We start from the raw sequence: 26277 nt of genomic DNA, 5'->3' as shown, positions 1-26277 counted from the left end.
TCCTTGATTGAAAGATATAGCATGTTTATAAACCTGTTATGTATTTAACTTTATGAAACAAGCACCCTACCTTCTCTGCCCAAACACACTGGAGAGAGGCCAACGGACTAACCACTCACTGTTTCTAGTCTGGTAAAATTTGAGAAATAAATCAGTGAAGATTTTGATTTGAGTGTGTGGTATAAAGAATGCCCAGTCTTCTTACAGTGCCCAATTCATAAAGGAATCTGTAACAAGCTTGTAGTATTTGCCAGTTAGGTGCTGCTTACTGATAGGGTGACAGTTCCCAGCTGCAATCAATTATGCTTCCATTATTTCTGTTGTTTAAACATGGAATACTAGTTCTGGGCATTTCACAAAGTGTATCTTAGTTCCAAAACAAAGTAAAGAGCATGTTAAAAAAAATACATTCTAAATCGCGATTTTTTTTTCCTGAGAGTATTTATAATCTCTTTGCCACCCCTCTCACCTCCCTGTTTCCACCTCACACACCCAGCATTTATAAAATCACACACACAACACATAGTGTTTGATTTAATGCTGGGTTGCAATTCAATCAAGAGACTGCTGAGGTCATATAATATAAATGGCCACAGTACTTCTTGGCTCAGTTATAGCCTTGATCATTCAGGGCTTTGTTTTTGTTAATTGAGTAGCCTCCTGCTGGGGTGAGCTCCTAAATATTTTGGACTATATGTCACTAAAAAGAAGTTGGAAGCTAGAAGGTAGTGATCTGGGGGGGTCGGAGGAGGTGAGTTTCTGCAGTGGACAAAGGAAGAGGAAAGACGTTGTTCTGAAACCATGACAGGACAAAGGGAAAAGAAGCAAATTGTTTTTGAATAGAAAATTAATCATTGAAAAGGGACTGGCTATTGTGAGGCAAACATGAAAATAGAGGAGCGTTTAACTTGAAATATATGAGAAAAAGCACTATAGAAACTCCAACAGAGGCATTTAATGGAAAATACACCTGGTCATCTCATTATAAGTACATCCCTGGGAGCCAAGTGTTATGAGCATTAGTAAGAAGGTGGTATTATAAAAAATTTGATTATAATCAAGCTTAATGTATTTGAGGCTTAATAAAAGTATTGTATGGTGGTAGTGAGTATCATGGCATAATAGAGACCTCTTAGTATTGGATTGTTCATAAGTTTTGTATTTCATAATGTCGATCTGTGGAGGCCTTTGCTTCCTGATGGGAAAATAGGAACTTGTATGGGAAAAGAGATCACAAGAATCATAGACCGGCCCCTATTAACCCCAGAAAATGCAATTCAACATATATCTTATCATCTTAATCTCCCAAATATTCTTTTACTTTAGATTATAATGCAATATTGTATATAACAAACAGATGTCTCCCCTAGGTCACTGTTTGTAATTTAGTAAATTGTAGGTGTCCAACTGGAGAGTCTAGAGCTGCTGGTGAAGAATGAATGTCTGAGATGCCTCATTAATTTAATGTAGGTAAGAGCCTGGTGGGCTTAAAGGATTTGGTAGTAGCCCCATTGAGAACTACCTAAACGTAATTCAAATAGTGTGGAATAAACTTTTTTTTTTCCTATTATTTTTCCCCTCCATGCTGTGAAACCTCACTGATCATTATTTTTTAGGCACTTAATGTGTCATGACAAAAAAAAAAAAAAAAAAAAACAGAAAGGCTGAAATACGTATGAAAACAAGAGTTTTGATTAAACTCAAATCAAGTATTTTTTAAAGGTGTTGGTTTTTAGTTTTTATACAGCTCCGTTTGGCATGGAACTTTCACATGTTTTGAGATTTGGCTTTGCTGCTTTATAATTTTGAGGGTGCTGCGCTATAATCTGAACAATTTGCTGAGAAGAAAAGAGGGAAATAAATAACCCAGGTTTTACATCTCGAACTCTGGACCAGAATAATAAATCAACACCTACTATATAATTGGGAGACCTGTTAGATTATGTATCTACTTTAATATAATTTATAAATTTTGGAAATAGTCTTATAAAGAATTTAATCCCCTCATCAAACATAGTAATTTCTTTGGTAGCTGCCATGGAACAATGATGTTTTTCCTTTTTCTCTTTAGAAATGGAATGCTTTATTTTTTTTTAATTTCATGAAAATAAATTTTAAGTAGATAATGCACCTTTTAACATTAACCTGTTTGAAATAATAAAGATCAGTTTTGATGATTACAAATTTATTGCAAACACAGGTTTAGTTTACCAAATTTCTTGCAATAAATTATTTGCCTTCTGCAAATACGATTATAGACAGCTACAATACTTGGAATGATTTATTTGCCATGTTTGTAATTTAACTGAAGATCTCAACTACTATTAATTGGAACACTTTAATTCATAAAAATGATTAAATATGTGTTTCTAATTTATCATCATTGTTCACAATGTTTTATGTGAGTCTTCTTCCCAGAGGAATTATATGATTTTTCCAAGTAGTTGAGGGCCTTGAGGGCTTTCTGTAACCATCTTCAGGATTCATCCAGGTGTTCACTTTGGGTGGGAGATCTGATGTCCTGTAACAGAGACTCTGTGGGGCTTAAACATACTCTACACCTTTTTTGTGAGAACTGAGATAGCAGCTTCTTGGGGTTTTCATGTCCCTCAGGGAAAATTCCCAGAGATATGAACACTTTTGAATTTCTGACATGTGCAACACAGACTTTTGTAGCTTTTGAAAGACCACTCCCAAGTTTGTAAAAACTTGCTCTCTGACCCGCAGGTCAGAAAATTGGGTGGTCTGTCACTTACTGGATTCATCCATCCTTTGGGGATGAAATATTGACCTATGTCTTAATTTTTTAATTGCTGACATTTCATTGTACTTCACCAAAATCCCTAGGCTGTTTTAAATAAGTTTTCTTTCCTACCTTTCTTAACTTTTTTCTATTAAATCAGTGAGTATTTAGGAAAGCATGGGACACATATCATAGTGTGGTGAATATCCCTTGAACCCTTCCCACCCCCACCTGCTTTTTCTCTTCGTGTACATTTCAAAAGAGACATCTAAAAGATAATTTAATATCATAAATTTGATATTAAATATATGTGTATGTGAAAGAGAAAGATTTAAGGAATATATATCTCAATCTATTGTTTATTACATACATGGGAATTAAGTTGTTCAATGTTTACTTCGGGAAAGCAAAGCGTAAGAGAAAGAAGAGATATTCAACAGATCTCTTTTTCCTGTTCTTTTCTCTCTCCCTGGATATTTCTCTATCTTTTCAAATGTTTTCCTCTCAGTTATTAAATTTGAGACATGATTCCAAAGATACTATAGATTGATGTTTTTAAGAATATAGAAAAAGGGGCACCTGGGTGGCTCAGTTGGTTAAGCATCTGCCTTCAGCTCAGGTCATGTTCCCAGGGTCCTGGGATCAAGCTCCACATCGGACTCCCTGCTCAGAGGAGAGTCTGCTTCCCTCTCTTCCTCTGCTGCTCCCCCTGCTTGACTCTCTCTCTCTGTCAAATAAATAAATAAAATCTTTAAAAAAAGAATATAGAAAAATAAGCAACAATGGCTCTGTGCTATAGAAATTCCTATTAATTATATTCAAGGTAGAGATTATTTTCCTTTCTACCATTAACATCCTTTCCAGTATTAATAATTTGTTGTCCTCCCATTCCTTTAAATGAATAACCAGGATATTATCCCACTCATTCTTCTCTGATTTACCATATTGCTTGCAGTGTTATTCCACTGTTCTCTGAATCTGCAGTCCCTTAGTTCTCAACCATGAGAAGAGGATGCCCTTGTCACTTAACTGACATCTTAGGAGCTTCTCTTTTTTCTTTGCTGCTTACGTAAACATAGGTACCTCACATATTATGTGTGTAGTACATTACTTTGAAGAATATACATACATGAATATACATGTGGTCACATGATTAACGGTCCCTTATTTAAGATTTTTAAACAAAATTTTTGTTCCCAATACTCCAGTAATAATAATTCTCTATTTCCCCATTTTTAATAAATAAAACATGTATTAGCTACTGGTAGTTAATTATTGCATTTTGCTGTGACTTATTTCCCCTTTGAATTACTGTATCCCATTGAGTTGTAAAATAGAAAAGTATTGGAATATATTTGAATTTTTTTTGCTTGATAGCGTTTAAATTATTACTCAAATGACACTGTGATGTTGTTAGTAAAATTCTTTTAACTTTTCCTAAGAAGAATTCAATATATTCTACTTCGCAACTTAACCACTTGAAAAAAGTTTTCAAGTTTCTGAAAATGTAATAGAATGTCTTTATCCATATTGTTATACCCCAAATCAGTGTTTAGTCATCAAAAAATTACCTCACCTCAGGTATTGGGAAAGTGCAGATTCCTGGGACTCAACCAGGGCATAAAGAGCCAGACTTTCCAATGGCCCTGGAATCTTGCATTTAAAGAAGCTTCCCTATGACAATGAACTTTACGTGGATAGGGTCCACTTCTGTTTTGCTCCTGTTAATATCCCCATGCCTGCAAAAATATATAGTACATACTCTTTGTTGAATTAATCCATTCTACTATTCTTATCCATATACTTATCTTTTAATTTAACTTTATATTGATAGTGTCACTTAATTCATATTATTTTCCTAATTACAGACAAGATAAGAAATTGGCCCTATTTTTGGAAAGTATTGCTTAGTAGATTTTTTTATAGCTGGTTTGATTGATAAACAGTGGACTATTTTTGAACTCTTTATGGTAATACTACAAAAGTAGCATTTTAGGAAGAAGTCTCTGGCCACATTTTATTTACCATACATTAATGTAATAATTAAAATAAGGTATGTTCTCTTTGCTTTTTCTTCAATAAATGAAGCAGTAAAAGAGAAACTCAGTGACGCCTAGCAATTTGAGTCAAATGTTTAGTGTCTGGTCGCTGTTAGCCTATCCATCTTTCCCAGGAGATAGTGAATTTCTTGAGGTGCGGAGCTGACGTCTGAGCCCCTATCACCGTGTCACAGTAGCAGCTTAATAGATGATTGTTAAGTAAATGAATGAATAAATGGATAGAGTTGAATGCCTCCTGATCTTCTGTGTGTATGTACATGTGTGAATGGTGCAAAATAATGAAAAGGGCAGTATCCGATTTTTTAAAAGTAGTCTGATAGCTCTAATAGTACATTTTTCCATTAAAAGCAGAGATAATCATTTTGTATATTCATTCAGTTAAGAAATCAAATGAATATACCAATAGATTCTCCATGCCCAATTTTATACCCTCTGACTTTAACATTGAGAATGCTAAGTCTGTTGTGATAAAGGAAAAGTGAAAAACAAACTATGCTTTCCCTTTTCTATTTATCCAGACTTTTTTCTTTTTGTTTGCTTCCTCTTTATCTTTTTTTTTTTCCCACTTGTTCTTTCTTAAATGAAAATGCTTCTTAAAGAGAACTCTTACAGGTTGATTTTGTTTGGCTCTTCTGCATTTGGCTGGCGGGTGGGGGTGGGACACAGCATATCATAGCTAATACAGGACCGTAGCTTTCATTGTTAATTAGATAGTGTCTAAGCTTGTGAACATTAAATGCCATTTTGCAAATAAAAGTATTGTATTTTCTCATCTAAAATTACTCTAAAAATGACGTGATCCAAAATCCATGAAAGGTTATGAGAGACCAAATATAACAAGTTGTTAAGGCAGATGGACTACTTTGGTTGAGAAGGATATGTGCAAATTTAGATATATGATTTTAAGCAAATCGGGATATTTTTCTTAATTTTAAAATCTGATGCTATGTATTAGAACATAAAAATATAATTTGAATTGTAAGTAGCTTTTCAGCTCAACTGTTCAACTACCTGCATATCACAATCTCTGATTTATCGTATGAATCATGTCAGTTTTTATTGTTCATATCTTTTCAGGCATCTGGCAAGCTGAGATTGCGATTTGTTTTCACATATGTTGTGATAGAGAAGATTCAGGATGTGTAGTGGTTTAGCATCAGGCTGTATGCGCTTTAATTCTCACTTCCAGTGGTAAAACATTCTGTCATATTTTTAAAGTATTGGAATTCTTATTCTAATGTATGTTAAGTGGTTTTCTATTTCTATGCTTTTTGTAACTCCTTTATCATCCCTACCACCCACTTTCACAATTTTAAACCACAACAACAACAAAATTGTACAAATATCATTAATTTTCATTTTCATCATGGTCTTAGATATCTAATTAAATGGATGATTATGTGAATACAGTCTTTCATAGTAGGATAATTGCTTCATTTATAATTCAAATACATATTTAGGTAATTCTTTTCTTAAATATATTAGTAGGCATATATAATTTGCTTAGAGCTATGCATTCTTGTCTTTACTAAGATGCGATATGTTTAAGCTATCTTGAACTCTTGTTTGTAAATTTGTCTTGTGAAACTAAGACTTTGTGTTAAATATACCTGATTCTCATATACCTTTTGCTATGACTTAGTTCTTATGGTTTGTCTTCTATTTTTTTTTCTTCCTCTATCTCACATATCCCAGTTGAGAAAATAATATTTCATATAAAATATATGGAGAATGTGGTTTATTGTAATTGGTGTCTAAGAGAGTTAGTTATTTGGTGAATAAAATAGAAAGACATAGTCATGAAAAATTTTTATGAGAAATGCTTTAACTTTTTTAAGTTGAGTATTACTGATATAATCATGAACATCTTCCTTCCAAATTTCTATCACATTACTTTTGCTTTTCTATTCTACCCCTCTTGCCTTGGTAACCCTTTGCTTCTTCCTACTCTCCACTGTCACCCCTCTTATTGTAACGAATGACTACAACTTAATTCATGTTTCCCCACCCACACTTTGCTGACATCATAAATTATTTGGATACAAATGGACAATATTCATTAGCTGTGCACTTTGCTGAAAGAGCCTTACACAGGAGTGCTGCACTCTCTCATTTTTATTAAAAGTTAAAATGCTTTTGCTGTCATGGGGGTTGGGGTGAGTTAGCCATGATAGAGGACAGGGCTACAGTGCTAATAAATAAAAATAATAACTATTACCGCTGGTTGAGTGACCCTGGGAAAAGAGCACTACAAAGCTATTTGTCGTTCCCTTTCACTTGTCAACAGTACTGGCTTAAAAGCTTTAGCCATTGTTGAAGATGTAATAGAGCCTATGGAAAGTTAGAAAGACAACTGTCCAAAAAAAAAAAAATCAGGCAAAGGTTAGTTGAGTATTTTTGTGTATCTGTGCTGTTTTGGGACAATTCATACATTAACCTCAAGGATGTGACAACTATCCTTGTCCCTCATGATACTACACCTTTTCCTATATCATCTTTATTGGCATGAACCAACTAAAAAATCCATAGGGATGGTTGGTGATCAATGAAACTGAGGGTTATGGGTCATTACCATAAAAATGTAGAGACAGAACTGTTATCCTTTGATGAGGTTTTTGAATTCTGGATGGTTTTAAAAATGGACAAAGTGGAGCATTTTTTCATTTGATTTTTGAAACAGTTCTTTTGGGATGTCCTATATTAAGTTGCAGTTGTAATATTAGTAACATTTTTAAGTGTTACTGCCTGCCCAGCGGTGTTTTAAGAGCTTTACATAAGTTAATCTCATTTAGTTAGTTTGACAGTCGTATGTGGTATGTGTAGTTACTATTCCCATTTACAGATGAGTCAGTTGAAGCATAGGGAGGTTAAGCTACTTGCCAAAGGTCACAAAACTAGTAAGTGATTGAGTCAGGTTGTATGACATTAAGGCTTGTTTAATGTTCAGTAGCACAGCATTAGTGAGATTTTGTAGATGAGGAGTACCTCTTTGCAACTATTTTTTGAAATGCTGCCCCCAAATTACTTAATGTTATTTTTGCTGGCATCTAATTTTTGAAACAAGAACAAAACAATGTGTTGCATGAAAATATACTTAACTTTCTGAGTGATACAGTAGATAAAACAATATAGCTTCCTAAGTCTCTCTTTTAATGAATTTTTTTATATAGAAAATATAGAGCCATCTTGTGAAGAGTAAATCCAAGGTTATTGAGATGTAGCAATTATATCATATTGATTATGGCATGTTTAATCATGTGATGAAAAAATATTCTTTTAAAATGTGGTATAAAATTGAGTATAATTGGGCAGGTGTGTTAATAGTTTCAGCTTCTGCAACGAGAAAATTTAAGCTTGTAAGTATTGATTTAAATATTGCAATATTCCAAAAACTGATTGCACATTAAACATTTTAAAACTTGAGTCAGTAGGCCAATTTTTTTTTTCCTTTCTGTTAACAAGCTCTTATTAACTTTCAAGTGGAAACAAACAAGTATTTTGGCACCACTAAAAGTAAAGTATTTGTAGAGCTTAATTCACTTTAGGATAATTACATATAAAAATGAGGCTTATTGAAATTCTAATGCTTTGGAATTTCAGATGTGTTTCTCTTGTGTGTTGTGGTATGTATTATTTTTTAATGTGTCCTAGAAGAACTTGACATTTTCCGTGGCAGACTAGCTGTAGAGCTTGGCTAATGGGAATGTTACAAGGCCCTGTGGTCTTCAGTGGGCAAATAACTTTCCAGATATATAAAAGTTTTACATTACTTCCATTACATTGTGTAGTATTTGCCCCCAAATGGTGTCTAAGCCTGTGCATATTGTCAACATGAATTAAACTCTTACAGATATATGATTTCTAGATTTAGCCCAATCTTCCCCCTCAAAAATAACCTTATTATCAGTGATTGAATAATTAAATAACAATGCACTGAATTGTAATTAGCTTTTTGAAGAAAAATGTATTTGGCCAAGTGTTCTAACTTGTGTTTGTTCCTCAGCTTTATGTTGGCCATCGAGTGAAAGCTTGCAAGGGGAGAATATTGAGTTAACAATACCTAATTCAAACAGAGATCAGTTGCCCAGATCAACTCTCATATAATAATTATTTAAAATTAGTTGAGGTGAATAAAATTGGACTAACATTTCATTTTTGAAAAGTTTGACTATCAAGAGAACTTGTAATTGTGTGTGGCATATTGAAACAAACACTGAACTAGGAATTAGCCTTCAGGTCCTGCCTTTATCATTAATTAGATTTATGATCTTAGACATATTTTAACCTTAGTTTACAATTTCAGTCTGTAAAATGAAGAATTTGCTCTAGACCATTTAATACCCAAATTGTAGTGAGCAAAAGAGTCATCTCCCAACACTGATTTCCTTGGTCAGTTATGTAAATAACACTATATAATCCATAACTCACTTAAAGATTGACAGTCTCTTAGCCCATAAATAGATCTAAATCTTGTAGAAATGAAATGTAAATTTGTGTAATGTAATTAGATTAACATGACAGTGGAATGCTTATTTTATTTGTTTTGGTTTTAAGTAACCAAACAATTTGTGTTCCATTTATGTCCAATGTGTTTTTAGTAAATTACTTTTATGAAATGCTTATCTAAATAATATCTCAAGATCCATGCAGGTTTAAAATTCTGATTCTATGATGTGAATAATCTACATACGCTTTTATTTCTTGACTTTGAAGAGGTATGGCTATATTTCGAAGTTTACACATATTGTTGTTCCTTCCAAAAGATAATTCCCATCCCTAAATGTGCACCCTATCACATGTCAGGAATAACACAGCTTAGTTTAAGCTACAAAATTAAAGCATAAACAGTGGTAGATTTGGTAAGACCTAACTCTAGGGACTTTGTTTAAAAAGTCAAATATTACACATACATATTTTTTGCTTGTTCGATTTTTCAATGAGCTCTGTCACTGCAGCTCAAGGGAGATTAAGGGGAAAAACCTACATAAACACAAAGCAAAAACCTGAGCTTGTGTGTAAAGCTACTGCACTGGAGCGAATGTGGTTTAATTCCTGGCACTGGCAGCTTGTTGGAGAATTACAATATGTTGGCAAGAGTCTCTAGGCCTCGTTGTTCCAGATGAGGGAGTCAGTCTTAAGAGTGTTTGGCACTGAAGGGAAAAAGGAGTGAGAGTTATAGGGAATGAACAGGCCCTAAAGAGGCAGGATGCTGTTGTAACAATGGCTGGCACAGTTGGGGGGGCCATTCACTGGTGGGGATTGCCATAGGCATTGATGTGAAGAAACATATGTGAGCAAAAGAGGCAAGGGTGAGGAGGGAATATCAAGCAAACATATCAAAAGGGTCCTGATGGCAGAAAGCGACAAAAGTAATCCAATTAGAATCATCTTAATATTAATGGATTGACTGATTATCTGTCATCATCGCCCTCTAATTTATCTTATAGCTTATTTCTTACCATTTATTTTATTTTAAAATGTGTACATATTCATCTTTCCCCTAAAGAAACATCCCTGAATTAAAAGCCCTGGTTTTGTACTCCCTCTATTCTACTCTCTGGCTAGGTGATGCTAGGAAAAGCATCTTTCTGAGCCTTAGTTTTCTCATCTGCAATACAGGTGTAATAAGAATGCATACCATTGACAACACTGTTGTATCTGACAGCATTATGTAAACTGAAATGCTATGCAAATAATAAGAGCTACTATTATCTCTCACACATATTTAAATATAGGGAACACTAGTTTTTATTCTTATGCTAACTGCGATACTTCAATGTTGGAGAGAAGTAACTCTCAGGAGAATCTTTAAAGGTGCTTATAGTAAAACTGTGGCATATCTTAATGTAAAAATGATGGATAATCCAGAATTTGAACTTTTGGAAAATAACTATGTCCACAAGCATACTATACATACTCACAGTATAAAATACAATTCTACACATATTTTAAAAAAATCATGTCTCATTTTAGAAAATGGAATATTTAATAGATATCTATTATCTTTTTTAGTCCATAAACACTGAAGCAACACTTACATAATTGTGTCAAATTTCACTTTAATCACATTCACACATTTAATGAACAGGTGTATTATAAATATTGGGATTTTGCCATTTGGTCTTTTACAGTTCTAGTCATTTATATTCTCTGGGTTCTTAACCATTTTCAGAGAAATTCAGTCATTGGTACCTGTGCGTCCACTGTGTTCATTATGACCATTGTGAACTCATCCTTAACCGTCTTTATTAGCATCCATGATGCAGTCATTTCTTAACCACCTCTTCATGAACGACCAATGGAGACAAGCTACAACATTGGCTGTTGGAGGATTACTGGATGTGGATTTGCTTAAAGCTCGTTATTTTATAGTAGTTCAGATAGAGAGGAGAAGTGAGTGAAATGATATGCTTTTGGCCCCCCTGACTTTAGGATCTGGTAGGTTGAACTTAGCTCCCTATGGGCAACTTCTCAAAATAATCTTCTGAATTAGATATTGGTGCATTTGTTTACCACTCAAGAAACCAAAGTTTAGGGAAATATCTAATTCAGAAGATTATTATGAGAAGTTTGAGATACCACATGTAAAGGACCTGGTACACTGCTTAGCACTTAGCCCTCAAAATAGTAGCTATCATTATCATTTCATTGTTGACAAGAGAGTTTGGAATTTGTAGGCAAAAACAAAACAAAACCTTACTTCAAAAAGTCAACTCTGCCTATTACATTTTGTGAAACCTCAGACAAGTCCTTTTTTTTTTTTTTTTTTTTTTTGCTTTTTGCTTTTGTTTTTAACCTGTGTGATTGATACAATAACCCTATCTGAGTCTTCAGGTATTTGCTGTGGTAAATGAGAGAACACAGACAGGTAAAAGCATCTGGCATAGTTCCTGGCACATAGGCTGCTCAATAAATGTGTATTGAATCTGAATTTAAAGTAGATATCTCATCCAAATTGCAAATATTAGTGTGTTTATTCATCCACAGACATGACATCCCCAAGTTAGATATGTTTCTGGTTTTACATTTTCCAAATTATTTGGTCTTAAAGAAGTTATTCATTTTTCTGTAGTGTCTATTCAAAGTCAGGTACTTGGAAAAAAAAAAAGTGGCTCTGTATATGAGCCTTATATCTTTATGTAAGTTAATAAAGAGGCCAGGAATGTTCTGCAGGTTTCAGAAATCTGGCGGCTGTTACTTTAACTCTGCAACTTAGACAGAAGACTTCTGTTTCTTTATGAGCACACTACAGTGAATATTTTGTCTAGCTGCAGGGGAAAAGCTTTGTCATGGACTTTGCAGACAATAGCCTTAAAAGTAAAATGGTCTGCTTTTGGTGCCGGGAGGTTCAGGGGCCTATTGTTAGTGCACAATGGATTTCTATTGCTGCATTCCTGCTTTGCAAAGGTTTGTTAGCTTTTAATGACTGACAGTACTCTATTGCAAATACCGTATTGGCTGTGCCCTGTTTACATGCTACTCAAGAATTTTTGTGGAGTGCTGGAAAAAAGAAACAGTGGTGTTTGTTTGACCTACTCTGATAAGGTTTAAAAAATGATTTCGCTCATGGAGTGTTTATTGGGAATGTAGTAACATTGGAAATCCGTGCAGAAGTATTTTAAAGTTACTTTGAAAGCCTCAATGAACAGAAATATTGATTACGGTGAGAAGAGATTTAAGCGATTTTATTACTCAGAATTGTCATTACCATTTTCAAAACAACTATAGTACAGAAAGAGGTATATTTTAAGAAAAGGTAAAAGTAATTTCTTAGGATCGGTCTTCCTTAAAATGTAAGAAATGGAGATATCTTGTTACAAAGGAAAAAAAATACATCTTACACATTCCATAGTAAATTCCATAGTAAATGTGTACACAGTAATTGTGGTAGGTGCGTGTGTGCGTGTGTGTGTGTATGTATATATACACATACAACATATGTATAGACTATAGACTGTGTAAAGCAGTGATCATTCAGAGCTTTTCACCATTTTCTTTTCCAGAAGTTTTTGACATCTGAAAAAACAAACAAAAAAAAAGCATTCCGTATTGTTATGGTTTTTCCAAGGAAATTTCACCTCCACTTTGTCGAAAACTCCACACAGACTTTGTGACTCTGACAGCCAATGGCTGTAAGACAGAGACCTGAGAGAAGTAGATAGCATTAGCCAAAGATGATGATGATGCCTTAAAACGCATTTTACTGTGGGGAAAACAAACCAGTTTCTAATAATCTTATGGTCTCTAGGCCAGACGGTCCCTTTGATAAGTTAACATGTACTCCCTTTATGCTCCTAGTAGGGGGTAAACAAATGTCTGAACAAACACAAATACACATAAACACCAATGTGGAGAATGGCAGTGTATGTCTTAGATCCAGATAATAAGTGTGGGTATTGTTATTTAGATGGAGCATACTGGGACACTTATCTTTTAGTACACTCCATTTTCTAACTGAATGCAGTGCTAATCGTGGGATTGAAAGCCATTGTAATTGTGTACCCATCTAAATGCTGACAAGAATATACAATTACATTGTTTGGAATTGAGTTTAATGTTTGGGAGTTTTATTAGCATTTATGTTTACTTATACATTAAAATTCAACACAAAAGAAGAGGTCAAAAAACATGTGTTATAGAGAAACAAATATCAGACTAAAGCATAACCTTCTTCTTTAAAATATATGTGCCCTGTCTCAATACTGGGCATTTTAAAAGAATGTGAGACAAATCTGAAATAAGCAAATAATAGGTTTCCATTATAGGCATTACTCACTTTTCTAGATTTTGCAGTCTTTGTAAAGCTTCTTTTATACCAACTTTTTTTTTTTTTTTTTTTTTTTTTTAGTGTTCACGGTACTGGCAAATCTTTCCACAGTGTGCTTACCACCATACGATGTTAAACACATATTATAAAGTGGATGTAATTGTAAACACACAGAGGGATATAATTACATGTAGCAGATTTAAGAGCTAATTCTTTGCCTTTTTTTTGCTCTGCATTTTATCAACATAATTATTTTTTGACTGCAGACTAACACCCCGAAATTGACAAGCATCTATTATAGCAGGAATTTGTTCACCAAATTGAAAAACAATGAACTGCAGGTTTATATGTACCCATTGTCATAAAGAATTAGTACAGCTTTGTTCCGCAAGAGGAAAAAGCTAATGATTTTGAAACAGCAGGTGACAAAACACATTCTTTTTTTCCCCCCCTGTTATCAGTTCGTTGATGAAGTCATTATGAACTGGGGCCCGGATAGGGATGGCCTTATTTTTAGCAGATAGACTTTTAATGAGCTGCACTGTAAAGATAGTCATGTTGATTTGCTTACGTTTTTTTTTTTTTTTCTTTACTTAGAAACCCCCAGTATTGAAAAGCTACTCTCAAAGGACTGGAAAGACAAACTTCTTGCAATGGGATCAGGGAACTTCGGTGAAATAAAAGGTAATATATTTGTAATTATTTTGATCCAAAATGTATGAAAATGAAGTTTATATTTTGAAATATAATGGTGATACAGTGCTTCTCCCCCCATCCCCTCCTGCCTCATACATTCTCTGTCTTTGGTGTTTCTTCTTTCTAGCTTGAAAGTGGATGTATCAGGGTTCTTATTTTCTCTTTGTTTGTGCCTTATCAGAGAAATGGAATGCCATTTTAACAGAATAACCCCACTGTATCTTCAAAAGGCTTTGGTTTTCATCATTTAAAAAAAAATTAAATGATTTACCTTGTAAGTAGGGATGTATTTATATCAGGGTTAAAAACCGCCTATTATGAGATGGTTTTATACATTCTACATATTAGAAGTGTGGGTGTACATAACCTACATTTAAAACCAGAAATGACGAATGGAGAAAGCTGAGTAAAAGGTTGTTTTTTACTAACAAGAGCAACATTTTTGGTTTGGTTTTATTTGAATCGGACATTACATACAACTAAAAGAAAAAGTCTATATGGACTTCATGGTACTGAATATTCATATCTTAATTAACTTTTACTAATAACAGTGAGAGAGGGCTGAATTTCTCATATAAAAATAGAATCAAATGGTCATTTCAGTTAATTTTAAAGTGTCTTTTCTCAAAGCGAAGTAGGCAATCTCTGGTTTTCTATTTGTTGCCAATAGTACACTTAGATTCTGAGTTCTAAAGTATTAATTTTGAGAAAAAAATACTTATTCATCAATATTAAAATATTTAGTTATGTATTACTCTATATTTTTTGGTAGAAGCTGAATATATTTAAAATATCACCAGATTTATATTAATATACATGTAGAAATACGTGTATAAATAACTTTCTTGCATATGTATGTATGTGCACGTGTTTTCCCAAGGGAAAAGGCAACCGTCTTTCTTACGGCTCTACTACGTTGGAGCATCCTGCAGAAAGGCAGGACACTAGCATCTCAGCATTTGGAAACTTCCAGAAAATGCTGGACTGAATATTTCACTTTTCATCCATTCTATTTGAAGTTTACATATATTCAGGTTATGATTAAGTATACCTTGGTGATGAGAGAATGAATGGGTGCTAATCAACACATTCAGTAACCAAAATCTATAATGGAATCAAATTCAAACAGATAATAATTTGTATGCCTTAAAGACCTTGAAGACCAAGTTTAAAGAGAACAGAGAAATTTCTCTTCCGAGGCAGCAGATCCTTTATATTATTATGTTGGATTTTTAACCCATTTGCACCCGAGATAGAGGATGTGTTCTCTCCAAGGTTCTTTATTCTCCTCTGACCTGGGTGATAACTGAGAGTAGAGCAGAGAAGACCGCCTGTTCCAAGCCTTGTGATCTCATTCCATTGGAGGACAAACATTTTTCCCTCCCTCGTTTTCTTCACAAGTCAGACTTAAAAGCAGCCACAGCAGTGATGATAAGCTTGGAGGAAAGCAGCTCCGCTCTCTTTCAGGCTTGCCCGTGGGGTTAGTTCAGGAAGCTGTAGTACAGTCAAAAGAAGTTCCGTCTTTAATTTTGAGTTTTTTAAGCTTCACATTCAGAGCCTAAGTTTGGTTATTGTCCTCTGGTTCTGTTCAAAAAGCTGTTTTCTGATGCATTTAAAAAGCAACTGTGGATCTTTCTTCTGTTGGAGGCATGGTTATTAGGTGCTTGGATAGGTTTGGCAGAAAACTGGGAAAATAACCCGGGCTTACTTTTCTTACTGACTGCCCGTGACAGTTGCAATTACTCTCCATTGTTCATAGGTGGCTAGAAAGTGGAAAGGATACAATAGTGTGTAGCCCTCTGGGGGTAAATAAATTTGACTTAATGGTTCTTGGGGGGTCAGACACTATGATTATGCCATGCCCAGGAATGCGGTTTGCATGCCACCTCAGAAGAAGTTATGTGAGAACAATGGCTTAGCTGTTTGGCAGCCTTATTTTTTTTTAATGAAGCAAATAAAGGTGTAAGTCTTGTGTATGTGCACACTGTTTTGGGTAGAGATAGGGAAGAATAAGTGTGAGCTTTTTTTAATCTGGAAATATGAACTTATTCAACTATTAGATGATTAATGATAATTTAGAATGATATATTTAATAGACGCTCTGCATATGTTAGCACATTTACAGCCTTTACAGTATTTACCAAGTCTTGTCTATCGAAACTTTTTCTCCTCTGTTTTCTACAGGTCAGTTTTCATTTAACTTTTAATTGGTTCCAGAAAACATGTGAGTGAATGAGTGTGTGCGTGTGTGTGTGTGTGCGTGTGTGCGTCTTGAATATCTAAAACTATAGCCAAGTGAGAACAGAGCTCAGTTCCTAAGCGCTGGCCTCAAGTTGCTGCACGTGAATTAATTTTGGGGCATTTGGACAAAGGTTAATATTACAGCTTGGCAAAGTTCAAAGAAGTGTTTCTTGGTATTACTGTTTAAAAAGTTAAAATGATAAACTTTTAAAAATAGGGGAAATAAATAGCATTTGGCTTGGATATTTTAGCTATCCATAAATAGTTGTTATACCCACTTAAAGTCAATCTCATTTTTCAAGAAACAATGTGGGTTAGTAAAGGTCACCCACTTCTGAGAGCATAAAATTATTTTTCATGTTAGATTATTTTACCTGTTGGAACTGATACCATTTTATGGTCTGGTACTTTGGAAATATGAAGTAATTAGGTTTTAAAGTTACATTCGAAACAACCCTCTAAAAAATATACAGAACGGACACTAGATCCAGTTTTGCAGAACGAAATGGTTTGACTGAAAAGCTTGGCCAACAGTCAATGATATGTGTATCCACTGATTAGCTGCCTGAAGAAATTATTTATTTCTTCTTCTCCAGTCAGCTATCTCGTGCAACTGGTCAGCTTAGAGAGTTTTTTGTTGTTATCTATAGCAGGAGCACTGAGTAACGGTTGTGTGAAAGGTGAAGAAATACCTCTTAGAGCCTCATAGTTACTGAGAGGGGACAGAACATTGCCTGCACTCCCGTTGGCAGCCGGGACTGTCACACGTTGTTTTAGCTAGCATGAAATTCCATTACACCGAAGGTCACTGCATTGGCACTTCACCTGAGCACAGTATCTGGGGATCCGTGGCAGCTTTGACTCATCTAAACAGATCATTTGCTTTTCAATAAGTCATTGCAGAATTCGTATTTTACGGACTTAATTTTTTTTTTTTTTTTTTTTTTTTTTTGTAGAATTAGAAAAGCAGGGCGTTGTCTGAGAGGTTTTCTGTCTAGGTCCCTCAGATAAGCCCAAATCAGTTTCTCCACCTGCCTTGTATAAAGAATTCTTCAGAGCCTGGTTTCTTTCCCATTGGTATCCCTGGTAGACCCTTTCTCACCCTGCTCAGAATGCATTAATTTAGTCCAGAAAAGTGTTGTATCTGGTATTAAGAAAAATGCCAGCTGCAGTTGGTATAATAAAAAATTGGCTCTTTTGAAAGCTATAATTTTGTTCTTTCTAGAAGATGGAACATAAAGGCAAACACCCGACAGCTCTAGAATGCCAGTAATAGATTCAAGGAAATAACCTATTCAGTGATACTTTGGCCTCTTAGAACTCATGATAAATACATGCTATTTAGATTCAACATGTGGGTTAAAGTGGATCCTCTGTTAGGTGACATAACATTTTGAGATAAAAGAGATATGTGGATTCAGTATGTGGCTTGAAAGAGATAATTCTGTTTAAATAATATTAGACAATTTGTAAACAAGCAGACATGGAATAAGAATCAGATCCCATGTAATAAATTGAGTAAGGGATCCTTAGAATTTTTAAATTTAAAACATGGAAACTAAAATCCCAGTTTAGATATGTAAGGCTTTTTATTACCTCGAAAGTTGTTTTTAACCCTTTCTTTTAAAATAAAAAAAAACTATTTAAGAATCACATGCTTTGCTAATAATAACTTTGTGACTTATTTCATTTGTACATTAGCCTAAAAGATATGTCTGCACATTTTTATAAAGGGGTTGAAAATGTTGATTATTTTTTGAGGGAACTGTTGCATCTGAAATTTGTTCAATGCAAGAGTTCAATGGAAGTGAAGAAGGTACAAAACATATAGCCATTTACTTCTAGATAAAGTGATGCTTAATGTTTTTAATCTACTAAGCTTGTCTTATAGTTCCTCTGTAATTGCTTATGAGTAATGTGTTCACTTTTTTAAAAAACTACTTTGTGAGAACCAGAGAAAGACTACTCGTCCACAGCATATAAGTTTTTAAAATAAGTTTAAAATAAGGTCTGTAAAAGCAAAAAAGTGACTTTATGTTTTCTGCACATCAGTGACTTGCTCTGTCCCAGAATGCCAGAGGCTTTATGCCAGTGTATAAACACAGCAAGTGATGGAAAGAGAATGGTTAGACACTGGATCTCATTGATTTCTGTATTGATGAATTAAGAAGTTTTATATACCTTTCTAATTAGCCATCAGGGAAATTCAAATCAAAACCACATTGAGATACCACCTTATGCCAGTTAGAATGACAAAAATTGACAAGGCAGGAAACAACAAATGTTGGAGAGGTTGTGGAGAAAGGGGATCCCTCTTACACTGTTGATGGGAATGCAAGTTGGTACAGCCACTTTGGAAAACAGTGTGGATGTCCCTTAAAAAGTTAAAAATAGAGCTACCCTATGATCCAGCAACTGCACTACTGGGTATTTACCCCAAAGATACAGACATAGTGACGAGAAGGGCCATATGCATCCCAATGTTCATAGCAGCATTGTCCACAATAGCTAAATTGTGGAAGGAGCCGAGATGTCCTTCAACAGATGACTGGATTAAGAAGATGTGGTCCATATATACAATGGAATATTACTCAGCCATCAAAAAGAACGATTTCACAACATTTGCAGCAACATGGACGGGACTGGAGGAGATAATGCTAAGTGAAATAAGTCAAGCAAAAAAAGACAATTATATGGTTTCACTCCTTTATGGAACATAAGAAATAGGAAGATCAGTAGGAGAAGGAAGGGAAGAATGAAGGGGGGGGTAAACAGAAGGGGGAGTGAACCATGAGAGACTATGGACTCTGGGAAACAAACTGAGAGCTTCAGAGGGGAAGGGGGTGGGGGATTGGGATAGGCCGGTGATGGGTATTAAGAAGGGCACGTATTGCATGGAGCACTGGGTCTTATACATAAGTAATGAATCATAGAACATTACATCAAAAACTAGGGATGTACTGTATGGTGACTAACATAACATAATAAAAAAATATTATAAAAAAAAGAAGTTTTATATACCTTTCAAAGAAGGTACTTGATAATGCATGTTTTATTATTTTTAAATTTTTTAAAGATTTATTTATTTTTTTTGAGAAAGAGAGAGAAAAAGTAGGGAGACGGGCAAAGGGAGATAATCTTCAACCAAGAGTCAGATGCTTAACCAACTGAGCCGCCCAGGCACCCCAGTAATGCATGTTTTAAACAGATACTCTTACATATTAAATCTGAATCTGTATTTGAAAATAAAAATATGCTTTCCTCAACATTTTTTTCTCATTTAAAAATATATTCATTCATGTAATGAGTATTCATTTGTGCAAGGGATGTGAAGATTCTAAAATTGAAATAATTTAAAAACCATTTTTTTTCTTGTAGACATGGACTCCAAAGCTTGCACTATCCAGATTATTAGATGATGGAATTAACCTAAAACCCTCTCCTCTTTTAAACAACCATTTTTCTTGCTAGAGAAGCAAGGTGTAGTAAAAAATAACCTGATGTCATGTTGCCGTGATTCTTCCAAGGACTTGTGGAAATCAGTTCAACTCTTTTGGTTTATTGCCTCATCTACTCATTTAAAAACACTTGCAGATGACTATTGATTACATGCCCATTTATGTACAGGCACCTTGTAAACATTTTCCTTACAAAATTATTGTAACAGAGTCATTTTATTCCCAATTTACATAGTAAGAAGTGGAGACAGAGAGAGAGGAGAGAGAGATTAATTATCCAAAACCACATACTTTAGTTGTGACAGAGTCAAGATGTGAACCTAATCCCGCCTGTCTTCAAAGCCTGTGCTCTTTGCATGATGCTTGGCAGTCTCTCCTCGGTAAAGCTGGAATGGATGATCTCTAAAATCCTTTAAAACTTGAAAACATTTCCAGACCCAACACAGCTGGATGCAGTGCCGTCTGAGATGCACTCATTCTATTCTATTCTATTTTATGCTTAGATCTGTCCCTTAGCACACCCACACTGTTTTGTATCGTTAGCTTATTTACATACTTACCTTTCCCTTGTATACTACCTACTTTACTCTTGGCCCAGAGTTTGGGACCCAGTTTGTACTTGATGAATGGATGACAATTTAAAAATGCCATGTTTTGAGAAGATTATTATTGACCAAATTAAAGTCTGTAAATGTGGCAAAGTTGACATGATTTAAACAAAAAAAACGACAACTGTTTTTTTACATTTTAAATACAGTATCTAAGGAGGTAAATGGAATAATCTTGGGAAGAGTTTGTAAAATTATAATTTCCATTAAAGGTAAATATTTGTAATAAGAAATAGTATAGAGTTAAAAAAAAAAGAAGGAGCAAGAACAACCCTTGCTTTCATTATGAAAGTTATAATACACACATCTTTTTTATAATATCTCAGAAGCAGAGCATCCACCATAGGGTAACAGTGGTTAAGATCATAGCTACTTGTGAAGTGTTCCACTTCATTGTCAGTTGTCTATAAAACCGAAAGCTTCCTATAGTAGATATATTTAATTCCAAGCCAAAGGCCTCTTTTTAGGATCTTGAAGCAAAAACACAAAAGCCACTGTTTTTTTCAAAACGATTATAGAAATCTATAAGGTAGGAGTATGTATAGTATTGGCAGTGTATAATAGAATATCAATTATTTTAGTCTGTCATGTAATAAATAATAGTATTCCTTATATAATTTTAATTGATTCCAACGTCTCGGGGTATTTATATAGCAGTAGAGGGTAGGCAGCTAAATTTTATCAAAGTTTGATTAAATTTGTTCTTAATGAAAAAGACCAATTCGTAGATGTTTATAAGTTAGATAACCTAACAAACACACCTTGAATGAATTGGATGATGCCACTAATACCTTTGATGAGGGAGTCTGCCTTTTCTCTCTTGTTCAGTAAGAATGCCACTGAAAGAAGCTTTAGCTGTACATTCAGACCAACTTCAGTTAGTTTTTATTCCTTATATTTTTAGTTCATTCAACAAATATTGCTGTCTTGCCATGTGCTGTGTTCTGGAGATATAATGGTAGCAAGTAGAGTAGATGGATTTCTGCCTTTTTTTTAAAGCTTACAGTGTCATGAGCCTCTCATTAGCAGAATTTTTAAAGGCAGGACAACAAATGATTTTTAGATTCTTCAAGTGGAGTACCAGTTGAGAGCAACAATATTTCCATTTAAAAAATCAAAACAAGTAAAGTCCTATCCAAATTATAACACTTATAGTCTAAGTAACACCAATTATTAAAGAGAAAACAAACAAACAAACCCTGGCAAAGACTGACCATTGCTATGTAACAAAGAATTAAATTTTTGGTAAGTTTTTTGAAGGAAAAACATAATCCCCAGTTTACTTTTAGTGTCAAAATTCTAGGCCTTTGTCCTTCTTGAATGAGTTTACTCTTACATTTCCTTTATTTGGATAATAACTCCTAGCAATTTACTTTGATTTTGATCATTTAATTTCAAGTCATTTATCTGTTTCATTTGAGTGGAATAAAACAATATTGGGGAAATGTCAGCTTCCTCACTCCTTTATTATTATTTTAAATATGTTCAAGACTATTTTCAATATGAGTAATCCTGATGAGGGTTTTCCTTTTGCATAGAATTGTACATTATCAGTCAATCAAGGACTTTTTTATGTTCCTATGAAGTTTACTTTATTCGTTTAACAAGTAGTGATGGGATGTCTACCTTGTGCTAGGCATTACTCTGTAGATGCTGGGAATCCAGCATTGAACAAAACAAACTAGTATTCTGCTGTCATAAAGCTTACATTCTATGGAAGATTCAATAAATAAATGACTATGTTAATAAAATACAACATATGGTGTTAACTACTGTGAACAGAATAAAAATTAAATGATGCGACCATAAGTGAGACAGTGGCTTCCTTAATTTCATTGTTCAAGGGAGGCAGTCTGAGGAGTTGGCATTTAAATTACTATCTGGTTGGATCTGATAGTTTATTATCTTTCCCATTTAAATGTAAGCTCTCTGAAGCAGAGACATTTTTGTCTGGCTTAGACACTGTGGTATCCCCAACATCTAGAATAATGTGAGGGACATAGAAGGAACTCTGTGGGTATATGCAAAAGGAATGAAAGAGAAAAGTCCATCATTTGAAGTGGTTCTCTACCAGGGGAAATATGGCATTGTCTGGAAACATTTTTGGTTGTTATAACTAGGTGGGAAGTGCTACTAGCATCTAGCCAGAGATGCTACACAACACAGTCCCCAGAAAAGGAACTGTGTAGTCCAAAATATCAGCAGTGCCAAGACTGAGAAATCTTGATCTAGGACAAGACTTTTCCATGGGAAATAGTTGGAGCACAAAGATCTTAATATGGGAGAAACTTTAAAAAATGGTCTTGAACAAAATTGAAGTTTGTGTATTGGTATTGGAAGACAAAGAAGGCCATGTGACTGAAGCATTTTTACAAAAGAGAAATGGAAGAGATGATGCCAGAGAAGGTAAGATCTAGATCATTCAGGGCTTTGTTAGGGTACGGAGTTTAGATTTCATTCTCTGTGCAGTGTAAAGCTGTGAAATGATTTTATACAGGTGTGTGACATGATCTGATTTACTTTTCTAAATGGATCACTCCGAACTTTTGCTTGGAGAATAGCTTCTAGCAGAAGAAGAAGTGGAAACAGGTAGAATGGTTAGAAAACAATTGTAGTAGTGAAAGCAAGATATTATGATGGCTTGGATTAAGAGATTGTACTGGAAATAGAGACTCAAGGGCTAATTTATATGTTCTAGGGTTGATAGAATTCCCAACAAATTAGATATGGAAAATGAGGAAGATGAAAAAATATAACAATATATGGATGGTGATATCTCTTGCTGAGAGGGGGATGACTGAAACTGGTTCCCTTCCTTCATGACTTGTGTTACATTACACTAAGGAATATTCTAACCTGTACTTCTTTGGAACCTATAGGACTATAACAATCACTCAAATGATTACCATGCCTATAGTTATTAGATTCCAAGGGAATCGAAGCAGGACTAGCATAGATTAAAACACTTAAGAGTGCAAAGAAATGAAACATGAAAAATAAATTACTATCAGTGACACATAACAAACATGAACTCATAACATTAGCTATCTGAATCTGGTTGAACTAGGCCACGGATACGGGATTGTGCCCCTGTAGTGTTCTATACTTGTATGGTGCTTAAAAATCTAAATCCAAGTGAAGAAATAGTAGCTCCTCTTTTTGTTGGGGAGGCCTCTGGATTTTCCAGTGATGTTGTTTACACACACACACACACACACACACACACACACACACTCTTAAAGTATAGGATATTTTGTGACTCTTAGTTTCTCCAACATTCATAGACCACTTGTTGGACCCTCCCCATGTACTGGGAGATAATTATTATGAAGACCATGATAATTTAGAGATGAAGCTCTACAGCTTACTCCATCTTAATTTAGTACTTTTATAAAAGTGGGGAAAATTTCTTTTGCAAAAGCTTGTTTCTTGGCTCAACTCTCTTAAGCCAAAACCAGAACCTCTGTGTAATTCATGTAAGATAATACATCACCTCATTTCTCTTGGCTATGCGGCATTCCTAAACCTGAGAGTGGTTTAAAGGGAAGTGACTTACTCATTAAAATTTTAGATAATTTGCTATATGCTGGTCTTCTAGTAGGTAATGAGTGTAGTAATTTACAACTGTTGCTGTCACAGCTATCTCTGCTGACTTCAGGAAACAAATGTGAAAATAAGATAATATAATGATTAAATAGTATAATAAAGATATTCACTATGTGGGTTCAAAAAGAAGAGAGCAACTGTTATCAGTGAGAGTCAGGATAAGAGTCTTAAAGAACAAGACACATGACCTGGAACATGAAGAATGAATGTTTAGAGAGGGAATGGTCAAGCAAGACACTTGTGAAGGGTGGTGTCCTTTGTAGAGGATGGTAGAAAAGTCATTGTGGCTAGAATTTAAGATGAACAAAGGAAGTGAGAAGTTTGGATCATAATTAGAAGGACCTTATTCATTCTTAAGAATGAATTGACATATTATTCCAAAGACAATGAGGAACAAGTGGAGGTGTTTAAACAGTAGTTACATGAGTAGATTTGTTTTTCTAGGAAGATAATTTTGGTACCAGTTTGAGGATAGACTTCTAGAGAGAAAAATTAGTGACAGGAAGTTCTATTAAAGGCTACACAGGTGCCTGAGTGTCTCAGTCCGTTGAGCGTCCAACTCTTGATCTCAGCTCAGGTCTTGATCTCAGGGTTGTGAGTTCGGGCCCCGCATTGCTACAACAATTCATGAAAAGATGAAAAATGTCAGTGGAGATGAGGAAGGGAGGCTGGAACAAGAGCTCTCCCTACATACTCTAAAACAGCATTTATGTTATGGTGTCCTTTGTGTAAAGAAAATTGTTGTGTGTTGAATTGTGCCCCTCTAAAAATTCATATGTTCAAGTTCTAACTTTTAGTACCTCAGAATATGACTATACTTGGAAATAAGGTCTGTATAGAGGTAATTAAATTAAAATGAGGCCATTAGGGTGGATCCTAATCCAATATGACTGCTGTGTTTATAAGAAGAGGTAATTTAGACATGTATAGAGAGTGATGACATGAAGACACAGAAAGGAGATAGCCATCTACAAGCCAAGGAGAAAGGTCTGGAACAGCTCCTTCCCTCATAGCCCTCAGGAGGAACCACCTGCTGACACCTTAGTCTTGGACTAGCCAATAAATATAGATTTCTGTTGTTTAAGCCAACCAATCTGTGGTACTTGGTTACAGCAGCTCTGATAAACTAGTACAGAAATATTCTGATACATGCTTGAATCTGCGTTTACAAGAGTATGATAATAATAATTGTAGTTACCTCTGAAGGAACAGTATTCAGAGGAGATCTTTCACTGTATACCCTTTTATAATTACTGATTATTTACTCATGTGAACATAATAATATTGCAGAAATACATTTGACTAATTAAAATTAAAACAAAGCTATTTTGAGAAAAAAATTATCATGATTTGTTGATATAATGCATACAGGAGGATGGGTAGTTGAGAAGAGAATTGAGGATGATGTTAATATTTCTAACTTAGAATGTTGATTGAGGGATAATGCTTTAAAAAATGAGAAAAATGCAGAGCCCCACCTTATACATGTTGAATTTTAAAACCGAGATCTACACTGAGAGATATCTGTTCTGCATCTATAAGTGAGTGACTAGGGCTGGAGGACAAACTCAGGGTTGGCATAAACCTTAATATTTCATTGACTCTGAGACAGTATTCATTGTAAAACTCATAGAGTTTTAAATATACAAAGTGTGTATCTGAGAATCATTGAAATATAAATAAGTGAAGACAAAAGGATTTTGTTAATCTTTCATATACTGAATGCCAAAATGATATTTGCTTATACTCATCAACAAACAAGTATATTTCTTTACACATTGGTATTACACCAGTTATGTAAATGGATAATGTCACCTTAAACTTTTTAGTTATATTTCCACATATTATACATGAAATATATTTTTCTAAGCATGTAAATAATAATAAAATTGTAGAAATTTTTATTTAAAAATATAAAAATAGCCACTGTTAATGCACAGATAAATTTTCTTCCAGTTTTTTTCTATAAATGTAGATATGTGCGTACATTGAGATTTTTATACAAATGTTTTCTTTCCTTTTTTTTTAATTGAAGTATAATCAACATACAATATTATATTAGTTTCAGGGGTACAACATAATGATTCAGTATTTGTGT

General features: G+C 34.4%; 1 protein-coding gene across 39 annotated transcripts in view; it reads left to right on the top strand.

Annotated features, from left to right (window-relative positions):
• SOX5 (SRY-box transcription factor 5) overlaps window positions 1–26277 on the top strand; it is a 964448-nt gene that overhangs the window by 732922 nt on the left and 205249 nt on the right. For all 39 annotated transcript variants that reach the window (XM_048216852.2, XM_044385168.3, XM_057303269.1 and 36 more), the window contains one exon: window positions 14168–14254. In XM_048216852.2, coding sequence (XP_048072809.1) covers window positions 14168–14254 — 87 coding nt within the window. The remainder of the gene's footprint in view (window positions 1–14167; window positions 14255–26277) is intronic.

This window comes from Ursus arctos, unplaced genomic scaffold (genome assembly GCF_023065955.2).
Source record: "Ursus arctos isolate Adak ecotype North America unplaced genomic scaffold, UrsArc2.0 scaffold_26, whole genome shotgun sequence".
In the NCBI taxonomy this organism is placed as follows: Eukaryota; Metazoa; Chordata; class Mammalia; order Carnivora; family Ursidae; genus Ursus; species Ursus arctos.
This window is presented reverse-complemented; position numbering and strand designations above follow the sequence as displayed.